Below are 16,781 nucleotides of genomic sequence, written 5' to 3'. Positions count from 1 at the left end.
GTGGCTCTAACAGTTACAGAGCCAGGCTGGGGAGTAGTGTATCAGTGGACGGCGTCAATGAAACATGTTAGATATTGAATGTGGCTATGCAGAACGGTAATGTTGCCATGCCATAGATGATGCGTTGTTGCCATTATAGAGCGCAACTTGTCAGATGAAACCTGCTACTTGTTAGTGTTTTGATGGGACTTTGGAATAAAAAGCCGGAAAAGGCTGTATATATCTAGCAGTACACATTTGGATGGACCACATGGACATGGATCGTTAGCGATCGCTAGCGCAGCAAAACATGCGCTCAACCAAGAGCGAGGGATTTAAACCTCTCGCGGTTCATACAAGTTTCGCTCACTCTTCATACAAGCTATGCTCGCGGGCGGGTCGAAAATTGTCGGCCCTGCAGCGCGAATGCGACAGAGCATCAGTAAGTCACTGCGTCCCACTCCGATACACGGGGGCAGGCCTGAGTTCATTCAAATTGTTTGTAGGGATGCTTTTGTAGAGCATGAAGCGCCGGTAAAAATGAATTGCATCATTAGTATTATCATCTAGTATCATTAGCATTATCGTACCTAAACTGATTGTTAAATAAAAAATTCGCAGGCTACTAATGTTCGGTATTATTTGGTGTTCAAGTACAGATTACATCCAAACAATCGACTTCTTAGTACATTTAAAGCATTAAACTCCTGCTACGCATGATAAGTCACATTGGGCATTGATTCGGCTAATAGGAAAAATCCACTCAAACACAAACAAAATACAGTAGATATCCGACATACGCGGTACTCGACATACGCGGATTCGGAGATACGCGGTTTTCAAAATTTGACAGTAGATTGGGTTTATTACATCGATGTAAATTCCTGAGATGTACAACCACACTAATAAATATGTAAATTACACATTTGCATAACTTACGCTTTTTATGTCGTTTATTGCAATCTATTTTATTCGAATTCGTCTGCATTGCATTCATATTAACGGACAAAGTATTTTTTTTTTGTATTCTATTATACATATGCACAAGAACTTGATCTCTTAACCCTTAGTATAGGTTATGTGTCAAGCAATATTCGAGATACGCGGATTTCTTTGGTCCCCATTATCCGCGTAAGTCGGATACCGACTGTAATTCCGTGAAGTCAAGAGCACTACATTGATTAGTCGCTACCTGAGGTTACAGAAAAGCGACTATTGCCGGTGCACATCTTTCTCTCTCCATGCCATCCGTGCCGCATTCGCTGCACATTCTGCGGCTCACTATTCCGCACGTGTCGGTTTCTTCTTTCTTTCGTTTGTACTGCAGAATCCTTCTATGTGTGTGATGATTCGTGAAAGACGCAGTATCGGCTCAACGACCAACACAATATGCCACAATAGGTACGGTCACACGAGACGAACCTTTGATGGCGAACAAAGTCAATCAACAGACAGGTCGCAGCATACCATGTAACGAGCCGAAAACCGTGGAAAAATTTTTGACAGTTGGTTAAAATTTTGTTTACTTCTCACGAACAGCGAAGAAAGTGGGGTAAAACTGCAAATTTGGTATGTTTCATCAAAAGAAAAAAGATTTGAGGCGTTCGAAATATGTTCTGGAGGAAGGCTGGGTATAAGGCAGACCAACACACTTAATTTCGGCAGTCACAGCGAGCAAAAGGATCTATATCCCATGATTTCACACAGAAGAGCAGTTTCTATCCGCAAGACGATGGATACTGTGATCTAGAATTACCAACTACCTATTTCGCGCAGATTTTGGCGGAGATCTCCCACAAGTATGCTGGAAATTTTTGTCACACTTTTTTAACCAACTGTCACAACAATGGCGGAGCAAAAAACACTTAGGGTACTTTCCATTTTCAATTTTAGTCGGTTTTGCTTGGCAGGTCCATTTTTCTTATTTTGACTTAGTAACGACATCGAATCCACCTGCGACTTTCTTGTTCGTGCACGTGTTTGTTGGGCCGTGGTTGACCCTCGGAAGGAAAATTATTATAAGGGATGCAACCTAGAGTTTTTATCTATACAACAACAGCTATGGGAGCTGTGGCAGAAGAAAACAAATAGCTGCTACAAATGTAACCAAAAAGTCTAAATTATAGTTAGTTACATGAAGCGCTATTTCTACGTGATGGTATTCAACTAAAAAAAATAAGTTTTGGTATTATTTTTTTTCAGTTTTGTCAAAAAAATAAATTGCGTTTTTCTTTCAGCTGGCAATTTGCAATTCCTACCTTTTTTTCTTGTTAGATGGCATAGAAACCGTAATTTATCATAGACCGTTACCCAATCGCAAAAATCGGATACTGTTCGGACCTCTCACTCTAAATCTGCACTTTCTCTCTTGCTTCCACTCGCACAAGGGTATGCAACCACTTTCTGCCGCGGCACCGAGCTGCGAGTGTATGCGTGAGCCATGCATGAATTTACTCCCTGCATCACGCATCCCCCCTTTGGGTCCCACGAACTTGCATCGTTCGTTTCCTCCATTCTTCATGCCCCGCGGTCGTTGCCCTGGGTCTGTCGTTTTAAATCGCTTTCTGTCTTTTTTGCGCTCGTTTTCTCTTTTGCTCATCTTTGGCTTCGCGCCAAAACTATGAAGTGACGTCACATTGCATTTGTTTACTACGATTTTTGTTGTCACTTGCGGTAGAATTAAAACGATAGTTGCGTTGATTACAAGTGAACAAAGTTTTCCAGTGTTTATAAAGTGCAAAATTAATTGTGCCAAAATGTCCGATCTTGATAGAATGAAAAAAACTGGCAATTTCAGTCGTAGGGTCGCAAAGTACCTGAAGATGGATTTACCAGTCGATGAAGAAGCAGGATCAAGTGGATTGAGTGAGTGGAAATAATGATTTTGTAATATTGAATTAGTGCTAAAGCTTTATTTTCCAGTGTCACAACAATTACATGCCGTTAATCCTTCGGATAGCACCGATTTGCCGTCTGAACCACAAGAGCATCAAGGAGAGGGATCCATTCATTCCGAAGATCCGAACTTAACGGATTATTTAGAATCGAGTGACGATGAGAGCTTTGGGTCTGAAGAAGACTATAAAAGTTTTGACTTGTTGCCCCTGCTTGTTTGTGTAAGGTATTGGGCTCTTTCAACAGGCCAAACAAAGCATTCGATAAACCTTGTGCTGCGCATATTAAATAGAACTGGAATGCGTTTCCCAACAACTGCTGAGACCCTATTAGAAAAAACTCCCAACCCAGCATCAGCGATTGTCAATATCGGAGGAGGACAGTTTTGGTTTAAAGGCATTCAAAAATGTTTGATAAACCAGTTCTGGTAAGTTTTTTTATTATGCTTCAATATTTTACCATATGAAATATTTTCTTAAGCTATGATAATTAGTTTAATTTTGATTTTCATTACGACAGGAAAACCACACCGTCTTGCAGTCAGCTGTCGTTGAACGTATCAATTGATGGCCTGCCCCTTCATAAAAGCACCACCTTGCAGTATTGGCCGATATTATTCAATATTAATGAGCTACCCCGTGTGCCAGTGATGGCAGCGGGCATCTTTTATGGGTTGTCCAAACCCGAAAATATTGAGCAATATCTGCGTCCGTTGGTAGATGAAATTAATTTTCTCATTGAGCACGGAATCATCATCAACGGGAAAAAGTTGTTCGTCAAACTGCGAGCTATTATCGCCGACACTCCGGCCAGGTCGTTCGTGAAAGGTAAAAATTAAATATGGTATTAGTTGGTAAATACGAACTTGTTTTCTATTATTTTGTTACCTTTTTCAGGTACTGTTGGGCATACCGGCTACGCAGGATGTATGAAATGTGTTGTAGAAGGACAATACAGTAGAGAAGGTCGTACGGTTGTGTTTCCAGGAGTAGGTGCACCAAAACGAACAGACAAGGGATTCAGAGAAAATGCGTACCCGAAACACTGCAAAATGATATCACCACTTTTAGATCTTAAGGATTTTGATATCATCAACGATGTGATTGTTGCAGATCGTTTACATCTGATAGATCTTGGGGTCATGAAACGTTTGCTGATTGGGTGGCGTGACGGATCGCTGGGCAAAGTGCGTTGGTCAACTTCGCAATGTTCGCAGATTTCGAAGGCGTTAGGCAATATTAAACTCCCTGCTGAAATCCATCGCCCACTGCGCCCTGTTGTTTATGCTGGGAAATGGAAAGGATCGGAGTTTGCCTCGTTTTTGCACTACGCAAGCATTGTGGTGTTGAAAGAACATCTCCCCCAAGAATGTTACCAGCATTTTTTGTTGTTATTTTGTGCAGTAACAATTCTATCCTCGCGTGTATACCGTCCGATGTGGTCACTTGCCGGACAGATGCTCGAAAGATTTGTCACCCAATATAGCCATGTCTATGGAGAGCGTTATATAGGCAGCAACGTCCATAACCTGCAACATGTGTATGAAGAGGTGGCTCGTTTAGGTCCGCTTCCAACGCTATCCACTTATCCTTTTGAGAATGAGCTACAGCATCTCAAGCGTCAACTGCGGAGCGGCTACAAAAATCTGGAACAAACCATAAACCGTTTATCAGAGCTAGATAAATTCCATATGTCTTTTTATATGAAAAGGGCAGAGGCATCGAATCCTCGCTGCAGCGAACATGCAGGAGTTATTACTTTTCGTGTTAGCCACAACTTTTTGTTACAAAATAATGTAAGGAACTGTTGGTTTTTAACAAAAAGTAATTATATTATGAAGTTCCATTCAGCTAGCAACGAACGAGATTCGAATGGTGTTTTAAAAATATTGTGCAATAAGTTACCTGAAAAAGCAATATTTATTGATTCTACCATGTTGGACATCCAGCTTCCAGAGCCATTCGATTCAAGCATGTTGAACATTTATAAGGGAGTACCGTGCAGATTGGCTGAAACCCAGGATGAGATTACTTGGAATGAAGTTAAATGTAAATTAATTGCTGTGCCTTTAACGACGCTAGACGAGGTTGTTTTTTTTCCTCTCATTCATACACTACAAGAATAAAAAAAATAAAGAGTAACGATGAAAAAGTTTTTTTTTTGTATTTTTTAAGGGCGCTGCAACTGAGCTAAGTTTCCGAAACATCAACAATAGGCATGTATATGTTGTCCTCTTATGCTCTATTAGTATGACAGGATGTCCTCTTGTAATCTTTTATATGCACTCTGGCTGCAGCATGTTGAAGTTTCTTCATCAAAAAGCTAGCAACGTGTTTGTCATCTACTATTAAATGCTCGTTACCCCCTATTTCCTTAAAAATACTCACCACCTCTTTAAAATTAATTAAACCTGTCTTTGCTTGCCCAGGTGTCCTACTGACCCCCGACCAATTAATGCTGGCAAAAAATGGCTTAGCAAAAATTATATCTATTGAATCGTGCATACGATTGGAAGGTTCTGCGCGCGTGACTTGGTTTTGCAACCAAGCCAACAGTTTTCTTTTATATTGAACGTTCTTTAGGTCGTCTTCAAGCTGCAGAAGTTCTTCTGTACTAGATACAGGAGAAAATTGAAAATCCGTCTCCTTACGGATGAGGCCTTCTCTAGGCCGACTTACTGCCACCAACGTGTCCAAAGTGACATTGGTAGTCGCAGTGTTGCGCAGAACTAAATCGAGTTTTGCTTCGAGCCTCTCATTTTGAAGTCGAAGTTCTCTATTCTGCTTTTCTAGTCTAGTGAACTTCTCTTCAAATTTGTCAGATATAGATTTGACCAGATTTAATAACGTTTGCATTGTTGTATCGTTGTTTGAATATGCTGCAACGACAAAATAAATACAATATATTGTTAATTGAAACACCTGAGTCCATTCTAATTGGATTTTGTGAAGAGCACAAAGTGTAGGTAGGTAAAGCAATTGAATGCAAAAGTAAAAATAGCAGTCAACATCAATTTAAATTTCTTTACTTACGAACTTCACTAGCAGATGAGCTCGGTTGGAATGTACGCGGGTTTTGTAGTGATTGTGGATTGTCTAAAATAGCAAAAAACAAATTAAAATTAAACACATACTCAGAACTATGTGCTAACGGCTATGCAATTTAACTTGCCCGATGGAATTTCTATGATCATAAGCTGATCATTTTCCGAAACATTCTGCTCATTAATATACACGGCTGTAAAACAAACAAATATTAAAAAGAATAACAAATAACTTTTATGTTCATACCCGTTTGTGGATCCATTGCTTCAGTTAGTTGATGATAGTTTGATGGTGATGATGATGGAAATGATATGTGTAATTTCGAACGCAATTATCTATAATAAGAGCATGGTTTGAATAAATAAATAATAATAAAAACCTCATAATGTAACTTAATCGATCTTGGATGCTGTTTGATCGATCACGAACGGTTCGATGACAGTTGACCAGTCGAACAAATTGCCGCTAGAGGGAAACTCCTGATAAGGATGAGAGAGTTAGGAGCAGTCGTTCTCACTCTACTATCTGGTATCTATGCACTGCTAGGATTCACTGGTATCAGCTGATACAAGTCAACGACCTGTGACAAATCCGAAATGATTGGTGGATTTGAGAACGACCGTTCTTTCGTTCTGTATAGCGAAAATTTTTAAACTTTGGCTCTAGTAAAATTATTGTCAATTTAAATGCGGAAAACTTTTTAACCAAAGCGGAAAAGAAAGCACGAATCGAATGGCACTAGATTCGAAAAATTATTAGATATTAGATTGCGTAGCACTTGAAGGTGTAAACTGAACTATGCTTACATTCAAACATTTCGTTATTTATATTGAATCACCAACCGGTCATGCAGAAGAGCAGCCGATAGCACAACTGGAAAACACTTCGTTCCATGGGTAAATATAAACCATCAAATAACAACAATCAATTCTACTTGCCTTCTTTCAGGAACAATTTCACCGTAAAAAGTTGTTTCGTCTTCGTCGCACAGAAAACAAACTCGAGTTATCACTTTGCACTTTGCACATCAATTAGAATAATATGGATATGACGCTTCCTTTCACGCCACCGTCACAGGCCCACAGGCACGATATACCCGCGCGTGTTAGAGCAAACGAGAAGCAGACAGCTGTCTAGACTCTCTGAGTCAGCACGGAGCACGGAGCTAAAGTACAAAGCAGGAGAAATAATCGAAGAGAGAGAGAACACGGGCAAAAAAAATACGACACAGATTTTTTTTTTTATGCAACGCGTTTGTGACGTCATCAATCGGGCATCACCCTAAACACACCGCAACACCGCAAAAATCGGGTGATGGCAAGTGCTCATGTGTGTGTATAACGCGGCGCGCTTCGACCGCGACACCCAAAAATCTTGATTTGAGCGATTGTTTAGGGGCTCAATTGGATATCCAATTTTTCTATGTGTAATATCCAATTTAGTATCCAAAACCCGCGTGTTCAAGTGACTGGGTAAGGACTTATCATACTTACTCATTTATTTACGCGGATAGTTTCCTATGGGGAGTAGAACTAGAATTCTCGAGCAATTCTAAGCTACAAACCAATAAAATGTATAATGTAGAATAATAACGTAGCATAATTCGTTAATAGATTGTCTGTATTAATTGATTGTTTATCCATTTTCATGTAATCGAAAAAGTCCAACAATGGTTCAATATTTCAGTAACTTAAATTTGGACAATCGTCAAATCAAAACACAACCCTCAACTTTTTTTTCCTAGAAATTCACATAAGGTCGCACGCTGGTGATTGATCCTCTATTACGTTCCTGCTCCTGGGTGTTTGAAGTTAATTCAACATATTTAAGGATGCAGTTTCTTTTCACAAATGGATATCTAACGATTTCCTTCTCGACAGAATGAAAAGTTGGGTGGACAACGTCATGGTCTCGTTCACAAACTGCTGATTCCTTTTGTTTCTCAGAGTACCATGTACAGTCGATCGGGTTGCAGGCCATTTGGAGGTATGTAACATTCGATGACGTTCCATTGACATCGAAACTGGTGATCAAATTGGACGCCACAGAAATTTCAAAATTTTCTACTGGAATAGATGAAAGGTTAAGGTTTGTCAACAAGTTCCTATTGAGTTCTAGTCGTTTCAATTGAGGTGGGAAGTGGGTACTGTTCAGGATGACGGACGTCATGTTATTGAGGGAGAGCGTCAGGTGCGTTAAACTCCACATGGTTGCGAAGCTTTCTATGGTTACGGAAGTGATATGATTTTTGTCTAACATGAGCTTGGTAAGGTTGTTCAGATTTCCCAAGCATTGAGGGATAGAAGCCAGAAGGTTGACGTACAATAAAAGCTCTTTCAGGTTTGGGGTATCCCACTCACATAGGTTTAACGTTTGTAATCTGTTGTGTGCCAGTTGTAAAATACGGATGGTTTTTGAAGTAAGATGTCCAAACAGCGCTGATATGTGGTTGCTGTCTAATGAAATTTTATAGAGGTTAAAAAAGACGTCAAACACCTGCAAGTCCACCGAATCAATCATATTATCTGTAAAAATTATCGTCTTTGTCGGTGTCGTGCAACATTCTGTACTGTTGCTCGTTATGGAACGTATCTTGTTTAAACTGAAATCAATCACCGATATGTTCTCATGCCCACAGAAAATGGTTAAATCCAATCGTTGGATAAGTGAGTGCGAGATATGTAGTTCACGCAGATTCTTTAAAAGCCTTATCGTAGGAGTTACACTCGCCAGACTACTGCCAACAATTTTAAGCTCTTTGAGTTTGTGGTTTTCTTCGAACTCGATCTCACGGAGACCTGTGCTTCGCAGATAGAGGAAGTATATATTACACTTGCTGGAGAGGCTGAGGCGTTGCATCTGCGGTGCAGACTCAATGGAAACATGTTTCGCTCGACCTGCCCCGATGCCTTCCAGTATGGTTGCATCAACATGGCGCACCATTAGCCGCTCGTACGCCACTCTTGCCACGTCCTCGGGAATGTATCGATAGAGGAAGGTTTCTTGTGGGGTTCGAAGTTCTGTAATCACACATGACCGCTGGTCACATTTGAAGCTGATGGCGTTGAGCGGCGTTACGATCGAAAAGAATAGCGAAAGGCTACAATTGAAGAACAAAATGGTTCAAATGAGCTCGAAAATGGCACGAAAACGTTCACAAGCCTAACCACCACTGTAAGGAAACAGATCCGAACGCCATTTGTAAAATATCACTCTTCAGTAACATTTGCCACGGTCGTTTTGGGTTGCGGGATAGCGAATGCGTCGCCTTTATATGCCCGAAACAAGCCATAACGATAAGCATGAGCATCATTAGAGTTAGGAATAGGATCTATTATAATGCTATCGAGGATCACAAATAAGCCGCGTTTAAATTCAAACTCTTCCCTATTGCGTCGCTCGTTTTGGTTTAACTTGATTGAGGCAAGTGCTGAAGGTGTTTGTGGTCTTTTCTCAGGTATTATTATTATTATGATTATTATTTTTATTGTAAAATTGTTTGCCATGTAGGCCATACAAAGTCCGAAATGCTTAGAATTTCAACGGATGGACAAACATAGGCGAAGGGAGTAATAAGGGATAGGGACCGAAGAAAGGGATTAGAAGACAGTGGATAAGAGGCGAGAACGGAAACTGACAAAGGACATGTTGTGATCGAACAGGTGACCAACGGCGTTGAAGTCCGACAGTGCGCGCAGCCAAGGGTCATTCTGGGCAAACAGAGACCAGCGTATGGGAATGTGTAAAGGAGGTCGGACCCGCAGCCTGTGGGACGGGACATAAAAAGGAATGGCTGCGAGAAGGACGGGAGAGTCAATGTGACCGTGGAGGATGTTGGCAATCAGTAACGAGCTTGCATGGCTGTGGCGGTCCTTGACACTGACCAGCCCCAGCAGGCGGCACCGGACCGAGTAGGGAGGCAAGGTAGCAGAAGGGTCATTCAGGAATCGCCGAATGGCAAGACACGTGAATTTCCTCAGCACCCCGTCCAATCTGTCCATCGCTGTGACGCCCGCCGGAGACCAGACAACGCAAGCGTAGTCGAGGATGGGTCGAACCCAGCAGCAGTACAACGCCTTCAGGCATAGGGGGTCGCAAATTTCTGATGACATGCGGGTGATGAGTCCCAGCATCCTGCTGGCCCGTGCGACGACTGAATGCAGATGCGACCTGAAAGTCAGCCGGTCATCGAGCCACACCCCGAGATCCTTGACTACGGTCACTCGAGGAAGAGACAGGCCACTGAGGTGGTAGTTGTGCACCAGTTTGTTGGGAGAGCGACCAAACGAGATGACACAACACTTCGCCACGCATAGCACCAGACCGTTGACGGTACACCAAGCCGAGAAGGCGTCTGCAAAATGTTGCAGTGAAAGAGGATCATTGGACGAGGACACAGGAAAATAAAACTTAACATCGTCGGCGAACATCAGGCAGCCCTCGGGAGGGAGAGTATTCGTTCGAATTTATAAGGATAATATAAGGAAAAACCAAATTGTGTTTTGATACATTGTAAGATTCCAAGAACAAAAAAATGTGTTTTTTTTTAACAATTTTGCGTTTAATTTTCATACGTGCCTGCATACGTGTGTTAACTAAGGCAGCGCTCTGTCAGCTATAGAAAAAGACAAACACGACAAACACGACAAAAAAAAAACGAACAAACCCATGCAATCATATGGAGGTGCTCTGTCAACCTGCATCGAACATGTCAGGCAAACACGACACAGAACAAAACAGTTTGATTTTGTCGTGCAGGGCTGTATCCCACGGTGAAACAGTACACCATTACCAAATACCTTATTTATTCTGCTACTTTGCTGCTGGGATGAGTAACAGTTCTTCACGACAATTGGCAGAGCACCCTTTGAACAGTGTCGTGTTTGTCTGGTTTGTTGGACTGTTCACAGAGCGCTGCCTAAGAAGTCTGCGTTGTGATGTTCAACTCGGTGGCATAAACGCACTATCTTAACTGTCAAGTGACATACATTAATCATAGTAAGTACGTTTATGCCGCCGAGTTGAATACCTCGGTTTTTCCTTATTTTTCGGCTTGAGGCAACCCAGATGCGTTAGAGACACAGTCCGATGAGTTAGAGACAAAATGAGATGAGTTAGAGACAACTGTCAATGAGCTATTTCAAAACCAGTTGCTTTAGAGACAACAGTTGAAGAGCTTTTTCAAAATAACGTGCGTTAGAGACAAAATCACCCACTTTCGAGGCAAAGTTGGCTGGCAAAGCCTGTATGAACGTACCCGGTTGACAGAAATTGACATTGTTGCTGGTACTATGTAGTTCCAGCAAGAGTCCCAGCAATCTGCCATGGAAAAACTTGCTGGTACTACATGACAGCTGCAAAAAATTTGAATTTTTGTCAACCGGGTAGGCAATCGCCGCTGCCACACAGGCCGCGTTCCGCAGCGCGATGTCAAATTTGACAACGCAGAAACTACTCGATTTGGTTGATTGATATTCAACGTGAACTATAACGGATTTATGGGCCAGAAGGCTAACGGCCACTGACGGCTTCACGTACGAAGCTCACGGAACAAAAGATTGATTAAGCGCGGAGGGCTTCACATACGAAGCTTACAGGCACATCGCAATGGCAAAGCCAGCAATCATAAAAGATGAACGGAAGATTAGTATAACACGTCTGTACTCGTCGGTGGCCAATGCAGAAGAGAACTTTATTCAAGTGACAATTCTTTACCATGCGGTCCGATTGACAGTTGTCAATTGACCGGACATGCGGTTTACAAGGTTCATACAAGCGGTTTACAAGGTTTATACAACGCTTGACGGCCGGCGTTCGATCCGGACGTTACACGGGCAACGAAACGAGTGTTCTAATATTCTCGTTTCAATGATAGGGAAACTGTATTAGGTCGTTATAAATTTACACTTATTTATGCGACGTTATCTGCACCCCCTCTAACTGTCCTAAGGCAATGACACCTGTTGGGGTCCATATCACGGAAGCATACTCGAGGATCGGTCTGACCCAGCAACAGTAACGCGCCAGCAAGCACCGCGGGTCCCGCACCTCCGAAGATAGGCGAGAAATAAGCCGCAGCGTACGGTTGGCCTAGAGTACCACTTCATCAATCTGCACGCAGAAGGACAAGTTGACGTCCAGCCACACCCCAAGGTCCTTGATACCCGACACCCGCGATAAAGCTACGCTACCAATACAGTAGTCGTGGTGGGTCACCCCAGCGGATCGACTGATGAGTATAACACAACAATCGAATGTGCAAAGCGGTTGAGGGATTCTTGAAGGAGTAAGAAGTCGAAATGAGAGGATATGGTAAGGAATAATTTTACATCGTCAGCATACAGCAAGTGCCCGTTATTAGGCACCACACCAAACACCCTCGCTGATATCCAGCAGGTTGCAACTGAGGATGTCACGGGGGGTATGAGCAAGGCCCGTAGGGCCAGGGGCCGCCGACTGAGCCTGGCCAACGAAAACGCTTGGAAAGTGCGTGGCGAAAAGTTTACAGGAGCCTTGAAGAGAGAAAGTGGTCTCTGCGGTGAGAGACATGGAATGGGGAACGCGGGAGGAACCGCGTCGGTTGCCGGATGTTAAAGTACCCCCAAACAAGAAAAAACATTGAAGGAGTTAAATTGATTCTAGAAGTATTCGATCCATCCTTTTCACCATTGTCAACAATTGAAATAATAAATTACAAAAAATAGCGCGAATAATGAAAACCAGCTTAACACGAACAATAAATAATAACATGGTATCGTTAATTGAATGATTAACTTCATATCAATTTAAAAAAAAAATCAACGTCTCTTTTTTTTAAATTGAAGGCATTTCTGGCGTTCAAAAAAGTGCTCGAACCAAATTTTTGACAACGCGCTGCGTTGTACATAATATCAGAAGCAAATGGTTGTTGAAGTTGTTTTGGTGTGTGGTATAATTCTGCAATCAAACTTATGTTGAATCCAAAAGAATTTACAAAAACATCATATTTAGATTCAGTGTAAAATATTTTTTAATGTGAACGGTCATCAATGCCAAGTTAAACATACAATAAGCTGGTGTTGCTGAACGCCGGAAACAGTGTATATTCTAAAAGCCTTTACAAGAATCATAGTCACTTTAAACATTTTGTAGACTCGTTCCCGGTTGACAGAAATTGACATTGTTGCTGGTACTATGTAGTTCCAGCGAGAGTCCCAGCAATCTGCAATGGAAAAACTTGCTGGTACTGCATGACAGCTGCAAAAAATTTGAATTTTTGTCAACCGGGTTGTATTTTTATGTCATATCAATACCCGGTTGACAAAAATTCAAATTTTTTGCAGCTGTCATGTAGTACCAGCAAGTTTTTCCATGGCAGATTGCTGGGACTCTCGCTGGAACTACATAGTACCAGCAACAATGTCAATGTCTGTCAACCGGGAATTGTAGTTCAAAGGTGCAACAAGTTGATCATGACAAGTAGACGAACTAAACAGTTTAGTGTTACTATACTATGATTGGTCGACTCGCTAAAACATACGGAAAATAACTTGTTGTGGTCTAGTTGATGATAAGTTAACAATGTCAACTATGGAGACTGCTTTTAATACTTTTACTGTTTCACTGTTTCAAAATGATCGTATCCTGTTGTGACTAAAATCGATCCACGAAAGTTTGGCGTGATCACAGAAGATAGCAAAGTCTATGTACTATATCAGTGAATATCTCATAACCACTTTGGACAGTTTCTTTTCATGCTTGCGCGTAGCAGTTACACTGGTCAGCCTACTACTGATAATTTGAAGCTCTTTAATGGGGCTCTTCCAGTTTGTCGTTCATATTAAACTCCATCTTCCGGAGTCCTGTTTGTTTGGTCTCGAGGAAGTATGTGTTGCACTTGTTGGACAGGTATAGTCGTTGCATGATAGGGGAGGATTGTATGTAGAACGACTATCTGCATCCATCCTAATGTATTCCAGTATTTTCGCGTCAACATTGCAGACCATTAGCCGGATGAACATCCCCATTGTCACATTACGTGGAAAGTATTGCTACAGGAAGACTTCCTTGGCAGAGCTTTACTTTCTAATTAGGAATAATTTCAATGAAATGAAATTTCATGTGTGTCATAACAATTTGCACTCACGTTCACGGAACTGTCGAGGGAACCTCATAGCATTTTAAACAGTCACTTGAAATGGGATAATGATAATAAACTTCATCTATCTTTAATAATTTGGCTACCAGCTGTGTTGCTAGGCAACTGTGTAGTATTAATCGAGTATAATCGTTTATAACGCAACTATTTTTATTAAATATGAATTATCTGGCATTTGGGATTTTGGGCTGCTAAAATAAAAACTAAGCCCTAGATTGGTTTGTCCAAGTCTGGGCTAAAACAACGCAGCAAGCTGGTATTTTGGAACCGCATTGCATACCTTTTCGGGTTCTCGTATCTTGTATACGAGGGCAGACTGCAGTCTCTTTTTACGAATGGGTATCTAATGATTATTCCGGTTTCTAATGAAAGTGAATTCGGGTGTATGCAGATCTTTTGCAAAACCTCGTGGTCTCGTTCACAAACCGCTGATTTTTTTTGTTCCTCAGAGTACCAACTACAGTCGATAGGGTTGCAGGCCATTTGGAGGCTTGTAACATTCGGCGACGTTCCATTGACATCGAAACTGGTGATCAAATTGTGCGACACATCAATATAAGTGCCTTTTACTGGAATAAATGATAGGTCTATGTTTGTCAACAAATTCATTCTGAGTTATAACGTATCAATTTGCGGTGGAAAGCGAGTACTGTTCAGGGTGATGGCCGTCATGTTATTGCCGTTGAGATGCAGCTGCCTCAGGTTCCACATTGTTGCGAAGCTTTCTATGGTCATAGAAGTGATCCGGTTTGATGCCAACCGAAGGGATGTTAGGTTTTTAAGATCCTCCAAGCATGTAGGAAGGCTGGTCAGGAAATTTGTGTTCAAGTTAAGTAGATTTAAATTCGGGGTATCCCACTCGCATATGTTTAACGTCTGTAACTTGTTCTCGCTGAGATCAAAATAGGTTAAATAATCTGATATCAGATTTCCGAACAGAAGCGCGATTTGGTTAGCTGCTCCAGCGATTTTAGAGAAAGCTCGAAATAGCTCCAAGTCGACCGAATGAATCAGGTTGTATGAAAAATTGATGTAAGCCTTGTTGAAGATGCAGGATTTGTTATAGTCGTTTGATATAGAAGTGATCTGGTTTCTGGTAAAAATAATTGATGATAGTTTCGCGAGTCCACAGAATATGTCGAAGTCCAAAAGATGTATATGTGATTGAGTAATTTCCAGTATGAATAGATTCTTCAGCAGTCGAATCGTAGGAGTTACACTCGTTAGACTGCTGTGGACGATTTTAAGCACGTTTAGCTTATCGTTCTCCTCAAACTCCATCGTTCGCAGGCGTGTGCTTTTAATCTGAAGGAAGAAAATGTTACACTTCCCGGAGAGGCTGAGTCGTTGCACCGCTGCAGAAGGATGTATGTAGACGCGTTTCGCTTGACCCACCCCGATGCCTTCCAGTATGCTCGCATCAACATGACTTACCAATAGGCGAACAAACCAAATTATTATTAAGTCATCGGGTATGTATCTATAATGGAAGGTTTCAGCAGAAGATCGCAGCTCTTCAATCACACATGTACCATAGTCGCATTTGAGGCTGAAGGCGTCGAGATGCGTTACGATCGTGAAGCACAGTAACAGGCTGAAATTGTAGAGGAGTATAGTTCTAATTAGTTGTGATACAACACGTAACAAAAATATTATGAGCCACAGACCACGGCCCATGAGCGCCGGTGGTGAGCCCTCGACGGCGTGGGTTCGAATCCCAACCGAGACCGGACCCTCCCCTGTACGAGAGGCCTGACTATCCACGTACAATAGGGTAAAAAAGTCTCGTAAGCCCTTAACGGGCAGGCATGACCAACAAGGTCGTTACGCCAAGAAGAAGAAGAAGAAGAAGACCACGGTAAGAAAACAGATCCAACCATCATTCGCGATATCACCACACCCCTGATGATTACGTATGGGTGGTGAATAAATGATGTCAATGCTTTTATATACCAGTGAAGCACCGCTTATATTGCCTTTGGATCGTTAGTATTATCATCTAGTTTTATTGTAATTCAATCGGGTGTCTCAAATTGGACTAATTCTCATTTAAACTTATTGTCAAAAAAAACAATGGGTGACTCATCACTTTCGCTCATCATTAAAGAACAATCAACAGTCAGGCTATTGACTTCCTTTTTTTTACGACCGGAACGCAACTTGAAGCCCTCATCTGTATAATAGTAGCTAGGGTTGGGTAGTATCTGAGCAGTGAACTTTTCAGGTGGCTCACCTACTTACTCCGGCTGGTGGCCTAGTAAACTCAGTTTTGCCGGTGGCTCAACAAACATAGAAGGGTTGTACCTACCAGTATTGCTGAGTTTACTGAGGCACAGAGAACAACTGAATTTACTGAGCCACCAGCGCAACAAAGTTTTTGAGCCACTAGCAAAAGTAAGGTTAATGAGCCGCCAGAAGAGCACAGTTAACTGAGCCACCAGTTTAACTGAGTTTACTGTGCCACCAGTACAACAGCATTTGCTGAGCCACCTGAGTAAGGGAATCACTTGAGTCGGGAAGCCTCCTCAGTATATTGCAGAGGTACGTCAATGCAACGCTTAGGTCAGCTAGGTGGCTCACTCTGGTCACGAAATTGAGCGATGTAGCTTAACTAACGCTCAAAAGAGTTACTTGACCCAACACTAGCTATGGCAGCTGGTGTAAACAAAACAAATAGCTGTAACAAATGTAATCAAAAAGTATTACTAATGCTTTGACCCATTAAG

At 41.8% G+C, this 16,781-nt stretch overlaps 1 protein-coding gene across 1 annotated transcript; it reads left to right on the top strand.

Annotated features, from left to right (window-relative positions):
• Window positions 1-2,735: 2,735 nt before the first annotated feature.
• LOC131266962 (uncharacterized) lies at window positions 2,736-14,614 on the top strand. Its single transcript, XM_058269670.1, has 5 exons — window positions 2,736-2,844; window positions 2,902-3,100; window positions 3,394-3,701; window positions 3,771-4,436; window positions 14,505-14,614. Exons 1-5 carry the CDS (start codon window positions 2,736-2,738, stop codon window positions 14,612-14,614), a joined length of 1,392 nt encoding a protein of 463 aa, XP_058125653.1.
• Window positions 14,615-16,781: the final 2,167 nt, after the last annotated feature.

Source organism: Anopheles coustani, chromosome 3, assembly GCF_943734705.1.
Source record: "Anopheles coustani chromosome 3, idAnoCousDA_361_x.2, whole genome shotgun sequence".
Lineage (NCBI taxonomy): Eukaryota > Metazoa > Arthropoda > Insecta > Diptera > Culicidae > Anopheles > Anopheles coustani.
This window is presented reverse-complemented; position numbering and strand designations above follow the sequence as displayed.